Source organism: Barbus barbus (genome assembly GCF_936440315.1).
Source record: "Barbus barbus genome assembly, chromosome: 9".
Taxonomy (NCBI): domain Eukaryota; kingdom Metazoa; phylum Chordata; class Actinopteri; order Cypriniformes; family Cyprinidae; genus Barbus; species Barbus barbus.
In genome coordinates, this window is record NC_136737.1 from 32519234 (window position 1) to 32537329 (window position 18096).

General features: G+C 38.8%; 1 protein-coding gene across 1 annotated transcript; it reads right to left on the minus strand.

The window, feature by feature from the left end:
• Positions 1-232: 232 nt before the first annotated feature.
• Positions 233-17772, minus strand: LOC306875134 (endoplasmic reticulum metallopeptidase 1-like). Its single transcript, XM_079425561.1, has 15 exons — positions 17429-17772; positions 15802-16085; positions 14397-14524; positions 14155-14260; positions 12282-12428; positions 11932-12024; positions 8742-8954; positions 7949-8202; positions 7225-7399; positions 5917-6107; positions 4918-5070; positions 3941-4116; positions 3709-3824; positions 2364-2521; positions 233-2289 (listed from the first exon to the last, which is right to left on the minus strand). The coding sequence occupies exons 1-15, from the start codon at positions 17701-17703 to the stop codon at positions 2113-2115; spliced, it is 2646 nt and encodes an 881-aa protein (XP_079281687.1). The 5' UTR covers positions 17704-17772; the 3' UTR covers positions 233-2112.
• Between the last annotated feature and the right edge of the window lie 324 nt (positions 17773-18096).

An 18096-nucleotide genomic window follows, 5' to 3' on the forward strand; every position in this document is an offset into this window, starting at 1 on the left:
TCCTCTCCACCTGTATCTGGTGTGTGGTGAAGCGCACTTGGCGCCATTGTCCTGTGGCTGCAGTTGCATCATCCAAGTGGATGCTGCAAACTGATGGTGGTTGAGGAGAGACCCCCCCCATATGATTGTAAAGTGCTTTGGGTCTATAGCAATACACAAAGCGCTATACAATATATTCCTAATTCATACATTCATTCATTAGGATAAAAATGAAAGATCACTTCCAAGTTTTGCCACAAAATTACATTTATTATGTACGTAAAGCACATACTCCATTTCTCCCGCTCTTTCTCCCTTACAGAGGCTTTCATGGAAACATATCAGTAAGTAGTTTAGCAACATAAAAGCTATCATTTCTCACAGGTGAGGTAACAGCGGTGGTGTTTGTGAAGAAAATGAACTTAGTTTCACTATTAGTAGAGCCGCTGCTGCAGAACACTGTTGAGAGACAGACTCAGAGAGGTATTCACATGCTTTCTCTCTCTCTCTCTACCTAAGGAAAGGCACAATCTATAAGCACGCAGATAAGCACAAACAAAGTGTAATGTCATAGCCTAATACACTAATAATAAACAATAGCTAGCTGATAGGCTATTTTGAGCGGTATTCAGAACAAGAATGAAAGATGTAAGTTGCTAATCAAGCCGAAACAAATTAATTTAAAACCAAATGAAAGCAAATGGTATTGTTCTCAGGCAGCTCTCATTAGAGACGAATCCAATTAAAAGTTTCCACATTAGCAATGTATTTGAATGCTAAACTATTATTTATTATGTAAACCACACTGTAAAACTCAACAAGTTCTCAAACTTGTTGGGTTAAACTCAAACCGTTTGAGTAAACAAATTCCCCTTGGTTTAAACCATGTAAGTGTTAAAACTTGCAGTTAAGTAATTAAGTGATTAATTAAGTGCTGTTTGAGCATTAGTGATGAACACCTGCTGTTAACAAACAGAATCACTGAAGAAAAGAGAAACACCATCGCCTTAGATGAAATCAACTGAAATAAAATGCATTAAATCTCTCAAAATCTGATTAAACAACCCCACAAACCACATCACCAGCTCCACTTATTAATAACCAGACTGAGACATCTACAGAAAACCTTATTGAGAATTAACTAAGGTTTAGATGTTGATTTATTTTCATTTGAAGTAACCATGTTAGAGACCAGTGTCTGCTTTAGTTGAGCTCTTGACAATTGTGTTAGGTTTTTTTTTTTCCTCTGGTTGTTGTAACTATGTGTTCCTCGAACATATTTGTTACAACTCAAAAGCCCAGAGAAAATGATTGGTAGTTGGTTGCTGTAATGATAATTATTTGTTAGTGAACTGATCTCATTTAGAGTGAGCGTAGACTCAATGTGTGTCTAGTCTCTGATTAAATGGATGTTGCATTGATTTTAGTGAAAATGATTCTAAGAGCCAGTGATTCTGTGAGAGTCAGTTAAAATAAATACTTTCCAAACAGTTTGTCCACAAAAAAAGTTTTAATCTATGGCAGCAACTAGACTCACACAGACATCAAGAATCAGTTTGTGAACCTCAACAATGGTGACCATTAAAAAAAAAAAAAAAAGTTAATGCAGCAATGGCTGGGAGCCACTGATGAGTTTTGTCCTATGCTAGTACCCAGCATGCATTGCAACATGATTATTATTTTATTTTTATATGGTCACCATTGTTGAGGTTCATAAACTGATTCTTAATCTCTGTGTGAGTCCAGCTGATGGCATATATTAAAACTTATTTGTAGACAAACTGTTTGGAAGGTGTTTTATATTTTATATTTACTAACACAAACACTGATCTCCATGATGGTGGCATAATTTTAACTAATAAAACATCAACATCTGATCCTCTGTAATTCTCAATAACAGCAGGTGTTCATCACTAATGCTCAATCATCATTTAATTAGTCACTTAATTATCTCATTATCTTTAACTCTTTGAGGACTTGGGATTTGACTTGAGACTTGCTTGTGACTTGAAAGGAATGTCTTGGTTCCTCCTCTGGTGAAATCAGCTGCTGAGGTCATGGGTGGAACAAACATATGGCAGGACTTTTACTTTCTGACCCCTGGATTGTCCACCTCTGGTGTGTGTGTGTCCCTCAGTATCTGTACATGTGGTATGTGCTTATCCAGGAGGATGAGAACACCCAGGCTGGGAATCTCTCCAGGAAGGACTCGAGTGGCTCGGAGCGTCCGTCTGAACCAGAGAAATAATGAGCGGAGATGGCCAGAGAGATCAAGCCCTCGTCAGGAGACATGTCTGAGAACTTGAGCGACTGAAGATGAGAAAACACAATAAACACTGTGGTGCTCCTCAGGTTAAATATGTGGTTCTGGAGCTCAAACTCACCCAGATCTCAATCCAGAAGGTCCAGGCCGGAGCGTCGAGACCATGAGTGTAAAATATGAAACTCTCTCCGCTGCTGTGCAGCATCCCGCCGCCGAAGGACCAGCCCCTCAGAGACGCTTCGGCGTGAGGACGCAGGGACAGAGACATGTGACTCGGACCTAAACGAGAACAACAGATGTTCAACACCATTAATAAACACAGAGAGTGTGTTTGTGACTCTGAACTAAACGAGTCAAACACACGGTCTGGATTACTGAATGCTGCTGCTCATTTTGTTCTCTAAAACTAAGACAAATATATGTGTAGACGGACAGACAGACTGTGATAGTCTCATTCAGTTTGGACCAGGTTTGAACTCAGTTCCTGGAGAGCCACAGCCCTGCATAGTTTAGCTCCAACCTGATTCAGATCATCAGGTCCTTCAGGCTTTTTTGAAAACTAGATGGTTTGTGTGTTGGAGCAGGGTTGGAACTAAACTCTTCAGGGCTGCGGCCCTCATTTGACAGACACCCCTAGTTTGGACTTTGTTTCAAGTTTGCACTTCATTCAGTTCAGGTGTGTGTGATTATCCTTGTTTTCTTGTTTGTCTGTGTAATAGCGTTCCTTTGTTTCTGTTCTTTGCTGTTGGCTCAATAACCATTAACCACTGACTCAATAACCACCATTATTCTTTGTATCTATCTGTTATCAGTTCAGTTCTAGTTTAAGCAAAACTGAAAAGATAACATCTTTATATATGCAAACATATTATTGGCATAAAATTACACAACTAGTTGACATTTTTAAAATCTGCAATACTAAAAGCTCTGTTTCAACATGATTCTATTTGAAAAATACATTTATAAAACTAGTAAAAATGAAAGTAATACATATTAGTCATTTGTGTTTGTTATGCATACAAATATAATTACAAAACTAGTTAAAAACGGTACTATTTGTAATACATAGAGGTTACGGTTTGGACTCAGAGGTGCCAATTCTGGATCACGGCCATGGCACGTCTTCTGGCACGTTTGTTTTAGAAAAAGCTACACTCTCCATCTTTTAGGGTTAAAGAACTGTTCATGCTAGAAACATACAACATGCTGGACACATACTAATGATCCAGTCATAGATTCTTAAGTGTTTGCCTTTTAAATCCAAACAGTGACTGTTTTTTTGTTTGTTTGTTTTTTTGGCTGGGCAGTGTATATAGTTTTAAAATTGTTTATAATTTTGTATAATTTTATAATTAAAAAAATATTTTTTGAAAAGTAAATTTAGCAACAGTCATTATTATATTTAATGAAAATCCAGCTGATATAATTCCCATTAGGATCATGATAAAATGAGGCTGGAGTCTCACCTTTGACCTCAAAGGTCATTTTAACGGTTCCCCAATGAGTCTCCTGTCTGGATAAGAGCTGGAACTCCAGCGCAGCTTTAGGAGAGACTTCAGGAGCCGGAAGATACCAGCTCTTCCTGAAACAATGAGAGAAAGACGTCAAGAGCTTCAGTGGCTCAGTTCAGCTGTACATGAACTCCCATCGTTCTCAATCATGATACACTCATCAGACAGGAACTGGAGCGAGAGGAACCTCGTGAAGCCGTAGTAGGGCAGCCAGTCCTGACAGTGTGTGACGATGCTGTCGTTGATCTCTGGGAGGTGTGGTGCGATGTGCTGCATGCCGGTGTAATCCAGATCGCTGATACAGAAGCCCGAGTCGGAGCTCTGCAGCGAGCCGTTCAGTGTGTGGAAGCTGCGAGTGATGTGCTGGAAACACACACACACATCTGACTGATGAAGGCTGATCTCACAACTCATACAATAATCCATTCAGCTGAGCATTATTTGATTGATTCATCAGATTTAGACTCATTTTACTGAAGATTTCTTCTAAAGTACTTTAAGAAAAAAATACAAGATCATATTTGTGGTTATTAAAGCATGTGCTGGATTCAGTGATTTTTTTTTTGTATAATTGAGATATTTTACAGTATTTTTTAGTATTTGGAAATGTTTTGTTTTTATGTTTCATTTTAATTTCAGTTAAATGTTTAGTCATTTTATTGTGTGTTTATCACTTTTTAATGTATGTATTTAAAAGAAATATATTGTTCTTTATGGGAACACTATACAAAAAGGTTTAATTAGTTAACATGAACTAACCATTAAAAAGTACACTTTAGCATTTTTTAATCTTAATGTTAAGCTCAACATTTACTAATACATCAAAGATCAAAGCTTGCATCTGCAAACATCAATGAATGAACATTTTATCAACATTAGAAAAGATTAATAAATGTTGTAAGAGTACAATGCTCATTGTTATTTCATGTAAGTTAATGCATAACTAATATTAATTAACAATACCTTATTGTAAAGCATTACCATTTTTATAAATGCTTTATATCAGTTTTAGTTATTTTAGAGCATCATGTTAAACTAAATGAAAATGATTCCCGGCCTTGGCAACTAAATAATATTATTTAAAGTAAGGACAATATGTTATGGTCTGAGTTTCAGTAAAGTGTAAAAACCCTGCTGTAAAGACGGATCAGTGACCAGCTGTACCTGGATAAAGACACGTTTGGGTCGTGGGCTGGACGGGTTGGCAGAATACGGGAAGAACAGACCACAGCTGACCAGAACAAACATCAGCGTGAACACTGACCCCAGAACAGCTAGTATCCGCTTCGTACTGCGGGACAGATAGATGACATGAACCTGGAGAGAGACAGACAGACAATAATTAGAAAAAACAATACAAGTGACATGTCTTGGGTATTCTACAGTCTTTGCTCTACTGAACATCACTGTGTGTGTGTGTTAGTGTGTGTGAAACAAGGTCAACTGTGCATTACAACCATTCAATTTAATCACCGTTCTATATTAATGTGCTGCTTTTATTGACACACACGTAAAAACTCGCACACAGAGATTGCGCTGCACACACACAGAAACATTCAGGAGCTCAGAAACTTGACTTAAAACATGACTTTATTGAAACTGAATCGCTACTTTATATTTCTCAGCAACAAAGGCGGTAAACTCGCTTTTTAATTTGGAGATCCTAATAGGCTATTTGACTATGAGGAATGATTACCTTAAAATGTACGTCGGTATGCAGCTTTCTCTATATTGATTATCCCTCTGCGTGCCACTGTTGGCAAACTTGCAATAGGTTGCTGACCCCTGATTTAATCTTTTGTTGTTTTATTTTAAATTTGAACTTTAACTTGAATTAGGATGTTTGCATTTGAATTTAAAGGTTTCAATTTTGAATGTTTGATTCTGAAAATTTGAATCTGGCAGTTTGAATGTTTGAATTTGAATTCACTATTGTGTACTTGTGCGCCATTCTATGACATTTAGTAGAATGAATAGCGCGAGTAGTGTCTTTACACTGAAAATTCCAAAAAGAAAAAGTGTACTTTAAATACCCGGATGATGCACTTAATTAACTGAAAAAATGAAGTGTGGTATGTTGAACACTTCATGGACTCAACTGTCGCAACAGTGCGTAAGTCCTTTGGGACGCAGTTAAAGTTACTGTTAGTCTGTATGACTCACAAAATAGGAAGACAGAATCACTGTCGCCACGGTAACTAGTGACGCCAAGATGATGTCTGGTGGGATTTCATTTTTTCTGCGGCCCAGAATTGGTGTAAAGACCTCAAAAACCAACCGGATGAGGAACAGGATGTAGACATATGGTACAGCAAGACCCGTCAGGTACAGGACGGAGTACTGCAGAGATGCTCCTACACACACACACACACACACACACTGAGACAGCACTAATGACCGTCAGCACAAACCAGATCATGAACGACCTCAATTAAACAACAGAGCCCTGATTTCTGCTCTTTGACCCCATCCTGAGAGAAACTACTGCAGAGACCTGAAACATCCTAAAATAAAAATCAATTTTGTCCTGTTTTAATTCAAATTTTAAAGTGCCCCTATTATGCTATTAGAAAGGTTCATACTATGGTTTGGGAGATGCAAACAACAGGTTTACATGCACGCAAGGTCAACACTTTAATTTTCTTATAATATGCATTTAATTTGACCTTATATCTCAACAACTCTCAAACGATTCATTCGAAGATTCATCTTTCCTAACCCCTCCTTTGCATGAGGCTACTCTGTTCTGATTGGTCAGGTAGATGATAAAGCACTGATAAAGCATTGCAGTTTGTAAACCAACATATTGCTCAATCCTTTTTCATGACTCCAAGTAATAAGAACAACAGACATTCTATATTAATCAACACATTTCTAGACCGTAGCTGATTAACAGAACTATTACGTGAGTTAGCCACAGACCTAAAGTTTATACACAACACAAAGCTTCATATTTTGCACACTCAACAAAACATTACAGCAATAATTATTAATCATACTTACAGGTTGTAATTTGGAGGAGCAATTAAGCTGCTCCAAACAAACTGGGCACTGACCCATCTTTCAAAGACAACCGCTTTGCAAATCCTGCGTTGAACTCAGAGATTAAAGAAGGTATCGGAGTAAAGATGAATTTTAACCACTTAAAATGAACCACTATTCACAGCCTTATCCTTTGTAAGTGAAAAACACAACATAGGCAGGCATTATGCAAATGTACTAACTTGTGACGTGAACTTCATGAAAATGGGATTTGAATTTAAAACGATTCGTTCAACGGTTCCGAGTCAACTCTTTCTTTTGAGAGAAATAACTTTATTTATGATGCACTTTCAGCTTTGAATCATACAACTTTGCAGACTGTTTACATTCACATATTAGACACTGCATGGAAGGTCATTTTCAGAAATCCATAATTGGGGCACTTTAAAATTATTATGGTGTATGTGTGTGTGTGGTGTGACCTCTGACCTTTGGATTTGAAGAGCTTTGTGAGCAGAAGTTTGCTGATGAGCGGGAACAGCACCATCATCATGGGCACATATGCTGAACACCAGCCGCGATGAGTGAAGAAGAGCAGCACAAAACACCACAACAGCAGACTGCCGTCAAAGAAGAGCTCGGCCAGATCCACACGACTCATGCTCTGAACCACACACACAAACACAGAGAGAGACAGACACACACACACACACACGTTTGCTTTTGTGAATTGTGGGGACATTCCATAGTCATAATGGTTTTTATACTGTACAAACCCTATTTTCTATCGCCCTAACCCTACCCCTTACAGGAAACATTTTACATTTTTACTTTCTAAAAAAATCTCATTCTGTAAGTGTGACATTAAATCTGCAGTTTGGAGCAGTGTGCATGCTGAAGGGTCTTTATAATTGCTGGAGAACCTGTCTGTCAGGGTGTGGGTTAGTGGAAGTTTCTAGCCGCTCTTCCAATGTCGTGCCAAACTGTGCATTTAGGACAGCTACAGAGAAACTGGCAAGCAGGCAACAGACAAGTGACCGATCCTGAGTGCTGACATTACTACATGCAGGCTTCTGTTGTAGCAATTCACCTTTCAGCACGCCTGTTACTAAGAGCTGCAGAGACACCTGTCTGTCTCCATCAGATCTGTGACTTTATCTGACAGATGAGTTTGTGTGTCAGTAAAGTGTGTGGTGTTTGGTCCATCACTCACCCTGTAGCAGCGGTTCTTCACCAGCGTGTGGATCAGCAGGAGAACGCCGACGGCGACAGGTCCGTACAGATAGACGGCGGTGTATAAGTTACTGTACCAGAACATGGAACGGCCCATCAACGTGATGAGCCAAGCCACGAGCAGAACCATCAGCAGAGAGAAGAACCAGCTCAAGACCAGCACACACACAGCAAACACCAGATCACGCATGTACCGGCAAGCTGCACAGATCATGTGACGCGCCAAAACACACCCTGTCACAGAGGAGCGGAAAGAGCTCAATCAGTGTTCACATGAATACATGAAGCAATAAATGAATGAATGAATGAATGGATTAATTAATTAATACATGAATAAATAAATAAATAATTAAATGCATGTGTGAGTGAGTGAGTGAGTGAGTGAATAAATTAATTAATTAATGAAAGAAAGAATGAATGAATAAATAAATAAATGAGTGAATAAATGAAAAAATAAATACTCGTAGTAGATATTAAAATAATTATAAAAACAGGAACTTCAATAAATAAAGACAATGCAATACTTTAACAATATTTTTTAACATATTTAGCAATATTCTATTCAATAAAATATAAAGTATAATGAACACTATCAATATTATAAAATATAGCAATTATATAAGCCTCCTGATATTTGATTGAAAATCAAAAAAGTGTTCTTTTTAAAAATGCCCATTAAGAATTTTCTTAATAAAAGCATTCAGTGATAACAGGAAAATACACAAACACAATTAGTGACAGATCTATATCTGGTCATGTTATCCATTACGTACCCACCATGCTGGTTAACAAGCATTTCCCGCCCAGGTAGATCACCGCGGCGACGGCCGTTACGTAGTTGATGATGGTGCCGACGTGAGCGGGATACGCCAGCATCGTCAATCCCAGCAGGTCGAAGAACACCATGTTACCATGGCGATACTCCGAGGAATCCGCCAGTTCATCTGACATCACCAGGTGCTCGAGCACAGATAGGATGTTGTCGCCTGGCGACAGAGATGAACAGGAAGTCAACACAGCTGAATGACAGATGACACATTACAGCAGCAGTGATTTCTGATCCACAGAGAATTATTTATAATATCATAAAACATACAGCACTGGCTCTACATTCTGATTGGACAAGCCGCGTCTACAAGAAGTTATGCAAACAAACGTGTTGCACATGAGCTGAATACAAGACTCCGTTTGCTTATTAGGCTAATGCATTATTCAGTTGGATTATTATTTTTATTAACTTAAAAATAGTTACTTACGGAACATTGGCTTCTTTCATTATATTGCTCTTCTGCAGCTTTACAAAAACAATACAACAGTCGAAGTCAAGAATTACGGTACAGAACAAGAGAGCAGATATAATGAACACACACACACACACACACACACACTCTAACATCAAAAGAACACAGATGGATCTGTTAGTCCAATAGTTTACATGGGTCTTTAGTCTATGATTAGCGCACCACCTCTTATCTGACAAGTGTTCGGGTTTGAGTCGTTCGTTCATCACGTGACAGCCCCATACGCTTAACCAATGCAGCGTGAGCCGGAAAGAGAATTGATTAGTTCTTGTATATCGAGTCTCGGGTTTGAGTCGTTCGTTCATCACGTGACAGCCCCATACGCTTAACCAATGCAGCCTGAGCCGGAAAGAGAATTGATTAGTTCGTCTATATCGAGTCTCGGGTTTGAGTCGTTCGTTCATCACGTGACAGCCCCATACGCTTAACCAATGCAGCTGGTTATACTCTGTATAATGGTGTATGTGACGAATAAAAATCTTGAATCTAATGTACCACTATGAAATTTTTGGGGTAAATAAGGTACAAAGATGTGCTTTTAAGGGTACTGTCCCAGTGACAAGCTGTTGTATTTCTTTCTTTCTTTTTCTTTTTTCTCTCTTTCTTTCCTTCTGTTTTATAATCATATATAATAATATAATCATAAAGCATATTAAGCAAAAAGGTATGATTAAAAATAAAACCTGTCAATTAGACAAGGGTTAACTGAAAAAAACAGGTATAACACTAGACATTCCGTCCCCCCCACTTTTGAAATGATGGCTACGCCCCTGCTTTACCTTAACCTCTTGTCTAGACGATATATGTCCTCTTACACCAAGGCCAGCACATGCTGCTCCCTCTAACCCCTGGTTATCTGAGCATTGGTCTAAACTCAGGGCAGCAGAGAGAAAATGGCGCAAATCAAAAGATCTGTCAGACCTGAGTAGGTATCAGTCTTTGCTTTCATCTTTCTCTGCTGAACTCCACACTGACAAATCTTCATATTTCCACAACAAGATCAACAGTGCTCCAGACACACGTCCTACACTCTTGCCAGCACTCACACACATTGTCAACACATGTCTCCTTACAGGCGCCTTCCCCACTGCATTCAAGCAGGCTCAGGTAACCCAACTGCTCAAAAACCTACATCAAACACTTATAGAACACTATAGACCTGTCTCTCTCATTCCATACATAGCAAAAACACTTGAATGAGTTGTTCTCAACCAGGTATCACTATTTTTCCCACAGAATAACCAACTGAGTGCCACCAGTCAGGTTCCAGGAGGGGCCATTCAAATGAGACTGTGCTACTGTCAGTCACTGAAGCCTGGCGGATTGCAAAAGCTGATTTCAAATCATCAGTTCTTATTTTGCTTGATCTATCTGCTGCTTTTGACACTGTGAATCATCACATCCTCCTGTCCACCCTCTCATCACTGAGCATCACAGGGATTCAACTTTGTAGGTTTGAATCTATTTATCACTGGTAGGTCTTTCAAGGTGGCCTGGGGAGGGGAGGTATCCAAAGCACATCAACTGGTCACTGGGGTTCCACAGGGATCGGTTCTTGGACGCCTCCTCTTCTCCGTATACACTACATCACTGGGACCCATCATACAGGCACATTGTTTCTCCTATCATTGCTATGCTGATGACACACAGCTCTATCTTTCATTTTAACCAGACGACAACCTTTCATTTTCATTTTGCCTGGCGGACATCTCTGCATGGATGAAAGAACATCAACTACAGCTCGACCTGGCAAAGACTGAGCTCCTTGTCTTCCCTGTCACTTAACTCTACAGAATAAAGTTTGGTAATCTTGGTGTAATCTGACTTTCAAAGACCACATTGTAAAAACTGCTCGATCTTGCAGGTTTCCATTACACAACATCAGAAAGATCAGGCCCTTTCTAACGAAGAATGCTGCACAACTTCTTGTCCAGGCCCTTGTCATTTCTAGGCTGGACTACTGCTGGACTACTGCAATGCTCATTTGGCTGGACTTCCATCATGTACAATCAAACCTCTACAAATGATTCAAAATGCAGCGGCACGACTGGTCTTCAACGAGCCTAAAAGGGCCTATGTTACACCTCTCTTTATCTCCATGCACTCTATTGTAAGTCGCTTTGGATAAAAGTGTCTGCTAAATGAATAAATGTGAATGTTATGAGATTTACTAAGAGCTTGTGTCAGTGCAAACCCTGTTTTGGTGTTTAAAAACTACTGTCAGGGTTTATTATAGGAGAGGATTTAAATGAATCACACAACATGATTTACTAATGTTTGCAGTAGTCAGTTTACTGGTATTTGAGCCATTATTTATCACTCAAAAAACATGTCTTGAAGCAGACACTGATTGTGCTGCTCTTAGTAGAATGAGATGGTTATTATGATCTGTGCCTGTGTTCTTTGTCATTAAATCACGTGCAGAAACAGTGTCCATCTTTGATTCGAGTGTGTGACATCTTATCTGAGCAATAACACACAGCGAGAGAGTGTGTTTGTGTGATAATGAGAGCTCAGCTCGTCTCAGGTCTGATTTTCTCTTATTCAGTATCTTGAGTATCTTAAACAGATCAGCAGCGGAGAACTTCATTCTCTCTGAAGTAAATGTTTTATTTCCTAATATCTTCATGTGAGGCTGTAGATCAGGAATCAGACATCTCACCTGCTCTCTGGATGGAGTCCGTGTGGATTCGCTCTGGAGTGTCATATTTAGTGTGATAGAGGAAACCGTTCTCTATGAACGCAAGATCAATTCCTGCAGAATGAGACGGAGGAAGATTTGCACTTAAGAAAGTCTTAAACATGATCTGACAGTCTCAGTCAACACTCCTGATTTTCTCATTACCATAAGCTTTTCTTCTTACATCAGCAATACATTAACACAATAAATATGCAATATCACTGTAAATATGCTTTTAATATGTAAAACTTAATTCTGTATTGTTGTACGGTAAAGTTCTGGCAACCACAGCTGCCCTGATTTTTACTTTTTTTACAGTGTGTATTTCATACCAGGAATATTCCCAAAGTGACTGAAGATGCGGAAGTCTGTGTCTGAAGGAATGAGTCCGCTCTGGAAAATCTCCTGACCAACCACTGTGGCGAACGGGTGAACGGCGGCTCGGGCGTAAGCCTGGATCAGCCACGGGTTCCTCGGACCTCAAACACACACACACAAGGCTCATTCTACCTCATTTACTCACCCTCACGTTTGGTCATTTGACAGAATGATCACACTGCTCTTTTCCATGTCATGGAAGTGAATGTGAACAGACAAATGAACAATCTGATGAACATTTGTGTTGCACAAAAAACAAAACACATCTGGTTTAGATCAGCCACCCCCAACCTTTCTGACTCCAAGACTCCATATAGGATAATATCTTTCCTCTGGTTCATCTGCTGTAATGTGTATTTATTCATTTATAGAAACCTGGAGTTTCCCTAGATTAAAGTGAGTAAATAGTTATAATTAAAGTTTTAAAAATACTAGCTTTAGACTTCCAGACGTTTTAAGTATGAAAGCTAATTTATGCTACAGAATCAAAACATGTAATTGCTGACTTTTCTGACTTTTTCTCACAATTCAGATTTTTTTTAGTTTTTTTACTCAGAATATATGTGAGATATAAATGTGGAATTGCAAGGAGAAAATCAGAAGTGTGAGATATAAACTTGCTATTTAAATAGGCAATTGCACATTTTATTTCACAATTCTGACCTTTTTCTTAGAAATGTGAGATAAAAGGTTGCAATTACCTTTTTATTCTGTGGTGGAAACAAGTTTCTATAGGTTCCTGCTCTTTGTAACCAGTGAATTTCCAGTCATTTCCAGTCATTCCTGATTTACTGGATAAAGATAAAATATTTGGATTTTTAAAAATATTGTTACTTGCGATTTCTACCTGATATTTTATATATTACTAGAGGTTGAAAATGCCCATTTCGTTTCAAGATTTTAGTAATTGCATAACATTTCACATAAAATGAGGCTTCCTCATTTATCCCAGTTAGGGGTGGGTGATCTACCCCCCAAAAAATCACAATCTTATTATAACAGGTGTCGCAAATTCTTCCCAATTTTCAGAGGTATTATCGAGAACATCTAGACTAGAACAAGGTTATGAACTTAATATATTTGCACCATTCAATAAACACAAAACTGCATTAAAGAATCAGCTGTCATGTTGGTCATTAAAGCCTAAGACTAAGCTTAAAACACTGCCTCACTGTGTGAATAAAATGTACATTAATTCTTATTAAAGTTATAACATTATTCAGACAAGAGCAGAGAGTGATGTTTCCCTTGTCTTTTGTTGTTTGATGAACATTTTGACAGAGACAGCAGTAGTTTTATTAGGCTACTGTCTCTTTAAGACCGAAAGCGCTGATATACTGACATGCATCCGATTTACTTCCTAATTTTTTCTATTCACTTAAGACATAACTGATTTTAGGACAGTCACATTACATGATCGGACTGATTTGAGTTATTTTTAATATGACAGTAAAGACGCGCGATAGAGACGCGTGATATAATTTGACCTCTCATAGGCAGTCACTGCTGTAGTTTATTATGAGGACATAAAAGATCAGGATCTCTACGATTCGCTTGAAAAGTAGATCGTGGACGTCTTCGAGACCTGCTCCCAGTTTTTCAAGGCTATGTGAATTCTGGGGTGAATGAATATAAGAAATATCTTGGATTTGAATTGTTTTAGCTGACTGTCCTGCTTATATTGTTTTCTGGAGGCGACTGGTTGAGAAGCGCTGGTTTAGTGAGAGTAAATGATGACAGGATGATGATGCTGATCTATTTCTTTAACTCTGGTGCTTGTTCTGCCAGCAACAGAGCAGATTCCAGGTATTGAGCTCAGATACACACCTGTCTGAAACACCAGCTCTTTCCCCCCCACTCCTGCCGCCTCCAGGTTCACAAACGCTCGCACCTGCCGAGCCCAGGGATGCTGGGTAATGAAGCCGTGACTGGCCTGAGAGAGATGGATCTTATCAGAGATCAAACTCCACCTCTACATGCATGAGTGTGTGTGTGTGTGTGTGTGTGGCAAACACACAGTGAGACCATGAAAGATGAGGTCAAAGGTCAGCTGTTCTGTGACCTCTCACCTGAAGCATGGTCTCCTCTGCCCCATTGAACAGGAAGATGACGCCGTGTTTGAGAGGCGTGGAGAGATTCGCTAGAGAATGTAAAACCTCCAACATCACTGAACAACTGACGGCATCATCGCTGGCTCCTGAAACACACACACACACGCACTCACGCGTTATTAATCACACAGATCTAGAAACATGACTCAAAGAAAAAAATACAACATAGTACAAATACATAAAACCAATTTATACAATAGAATTTAATCCTGTCAATCAAACGCAGTAGATCATAACTGATTGGGATTTGACATCAATCCAAACATGACAGAACAGCGACACTCAAAATCTCATGCTGCCTATTAAACACTCATGCTGTGCATCTTTTTGCACATACACATCGATGTTACTGCTGTCTCAGTTCCTGGTTTTCTATTGATCAGGATTTCACAGGACAGATGACAGCAGAGCATAATAATCCACTATATCCATAAATTATCCATCCATATGCAACCAACATCAAAGAACACTGACAGCAAACACAACAAAACCTTAAACTGCTCAATCTGATCTCTGTCACTTTAAGCCACAGCAAACAAAACAAACTAAACTGAGAAAAAGGTCACAAATGAAGAAATATGGAGCATTTCCTGCTCATGACTGCAATAACAAGTCAGATATCTCAATAAACTCAGTAATGATCTCCACATTTATTTTACTGCTCTGGGTGATTTCTGAATGATGACGAAGAGACTCATTTAAAACTTTTTCTTTATTTTCCTACTTAAGGAGAAACATCTGAGACAACGATAAATACTTAATTCAATTCTCAATTATATCTCATTTAAGTCTCAAAAGTTAAAAAAGAGCAACTTCTGAGCAATCACAGTTTATTAACTCTCACTAATGAAGCTTCATAATACTCACTGCAAGAAATGAGTAGCATCATGTTGATACTTAAAACAATGTTGAAATGAACTTAAATGTGACCCTGGACCACTGAGATACAACTATTTGAAAATCTGGAATCTGAGGGTGCAAAAAAATCTAAATATTGAGAAAATCTCCTTTAAAATTGTTCAAATTAAGTTCTTAGCAATGCATATTACTAATCAAAAATGAAGTTTTGATATATTTATGGTAAGAAATTTACCAAATATCTTCATGGAACATGATCTTTACTTCATGTTCCATGATAAAAAGAAAAAGAAAAGAAAAATTGATAATTTTGGCCCATACAAAGTGTTTTTGGCTATTGCTACAAATATACCTCAGCGACGTGACTGAGATTCTCACAAGCTCTGAAAGGAATTAAGGAAGAAGCATACAGTAAGTTCATTAAAGCATATAAACTCAAGAGTCTCCTGAGCTATAAACGACAGCAGGTTCACTGAAGCGTTGATGAAGCGCTGTAGAAACGTACCTGGGCTGTTGGCCACCGAGTCAAAGTGGCAGTTAGCGAGCATGAAGTGCTGAGCGCTGGTCTTTGGCTGGAGTTTGACGGCGATGTTGGTCAGGCGGTCGTAGCAGCTGATGCTGAAGCAGCCGCTGGGCCGCTGGATGTCCACGCTGATGGAGTGAGGTCCGGCTTCACTCTCGTTCCGGATCTGCTCGATCTGATCCAGCAGGTAGTTGACTGTGGTGATCTCGTTCTCTGGGCTCCCGACGGTCCGTGGCCCGACGCTGGTGATCCGCTCCAGATGCTTCCTGATTCACAACATAACAGTGTTACACATGTGCTATGGCCTTTGTACTGTTTTTATACTATCCTTATTTATTTACCTACAGATATGGGGATTGTTCCTGTCGAGTTACTGAATTGAAGCGCAGAAGCCAAAAAGAGTTTCATTATATATAATGACAATAAAGACTACTATTCTATTCTATTCTATTCTATCCTAATCCACACTGTTCTGTTCTATTGTATTCTATTCTATTCATTACTTTATGAATGTTTGAAACATTTACAATAAGATGAATAGCATTCATTTAGAAACATAAATTATCATTTAATACCAACTTTAAGCATCATTAGAACAGATATTTGCTGTGTGATATGTGAAAATAAACTTTTCTTTTCTTATTTAAAGCATACAACACACTAAATTAGAGACCTTTAAATGACTTATATTATGTTGCTAGACATATTTACTATATGACATTAAAAAACAATACTAGTTACTAAAATGATTTTTATCAAAAACCAGCAAACAGATATTATTAATGCTTTACAGTTGATAAACATTTCTCATCAATTTTACCATGGTACCTATAGTTAATCCAGTACATCAGAGTTTTCATGATAACACTGTGGTAAATTGCATCAACCACAAAAAATAAATAAAAAAGTATCAGTAACCAGGGTATCAACTACAGTATATGCAAACAACAAATTACTGTTTTGTTTATAATTCATTCAAAATGAATTAAAAATATAATTCTACTTACTTAATTTAGAATTTAATTTAAAAACAAAAAAACACACACAAAGACAATAGCTTTTGGGGTTGGGGGGGTCTATCACAACCATAAACAATCGTGATATAATATAAAAACACTATATAATTTATTTATTTATTTTTAACCATTGCATTATGGTGATTTACCATGTTATTACCGTAAGTGCCATGCAAATAGAATGGTGATTACGCAATACCATAATAAACATCACAGTCTCGTGACCTGACTATGGTAAAGTGTACCTGACTGACGGAGAGGTGTTTCGGACTGCTGCTGCTGCTGCTGAGCTGCTGGACTGAGATCAGAACCAGAATCCACAGCAGAAACCCGAATCCGAACCCGAACTGAACTCTGGCGCAGCAGCAGCCCTGCGCTCGCTTCCGGCATTAATGCGCGATAAAATCATTGTCGGCATTAATCAATTAATGCGTTAATGCGATAATAACGCGTTAACTTGCCCAGCTATTCATTATGGTGAATTACCATGGTATTAGTATAGTAAAAAAGTATTGAAGTTACACGTAAGGTGATTACGCAATACCATAAATTCAAAGTGCCAGGTATTCCCACCTGACTATAGTAAAGTGTACCTGGCGCGGGCGGAGTTGAAGTGTCCCGGGCTGCTGCTGATGATGAGCTGCTGGTCTGAGATCAGAACCAGAATCCACAGCAGAAACCCGAACCCGAGCAGCAGAATCGCTGCTGAAATCTCTCCCAGAAGCGGCTGGTGTTCGCGGCTCTGGGGCGCGTTCAGCACGGCCTTCTCTTCATCACTGTCCCGCTGCTGCTGCTGGTTCTGCTGGTCTCTCCTTCTGCGGAGAGTAGAGTCTCTCTCACTGAGTGGAATCATCTCTGGGTCGCTCATTACGCTCTGAACGAGAGCAAAGAGGCTCAGAACTGGAGCAGGCAGTTTTACCAGTTTTACGCCCCTGTTGTTCCTGATGCGTCCAGTAGGGGAGGCTGGACAGTTTGAGCCATCAGAACGGACCAGTCTAGAAGCGACACGAATATGAGAGGTATGTTGAATAATCGCTAAAGTTATTATTCGTGCAACATTGCAACATTTAATTAAATGATTCTAAGAGTCGATGTTGATTAATCTCAATATGCCAATAGATAAAGTCTATCATTTATAAAGGTACAATAAGAGTACTTATTGGCGGTCAACATTGGGGGGGTTGAAGTGGACCCGGGGTCATGCTCCCACTTAAGGTTTATTTGTTTGCTTAAATGTTTATTTTTATAAAATGGTCTTTTG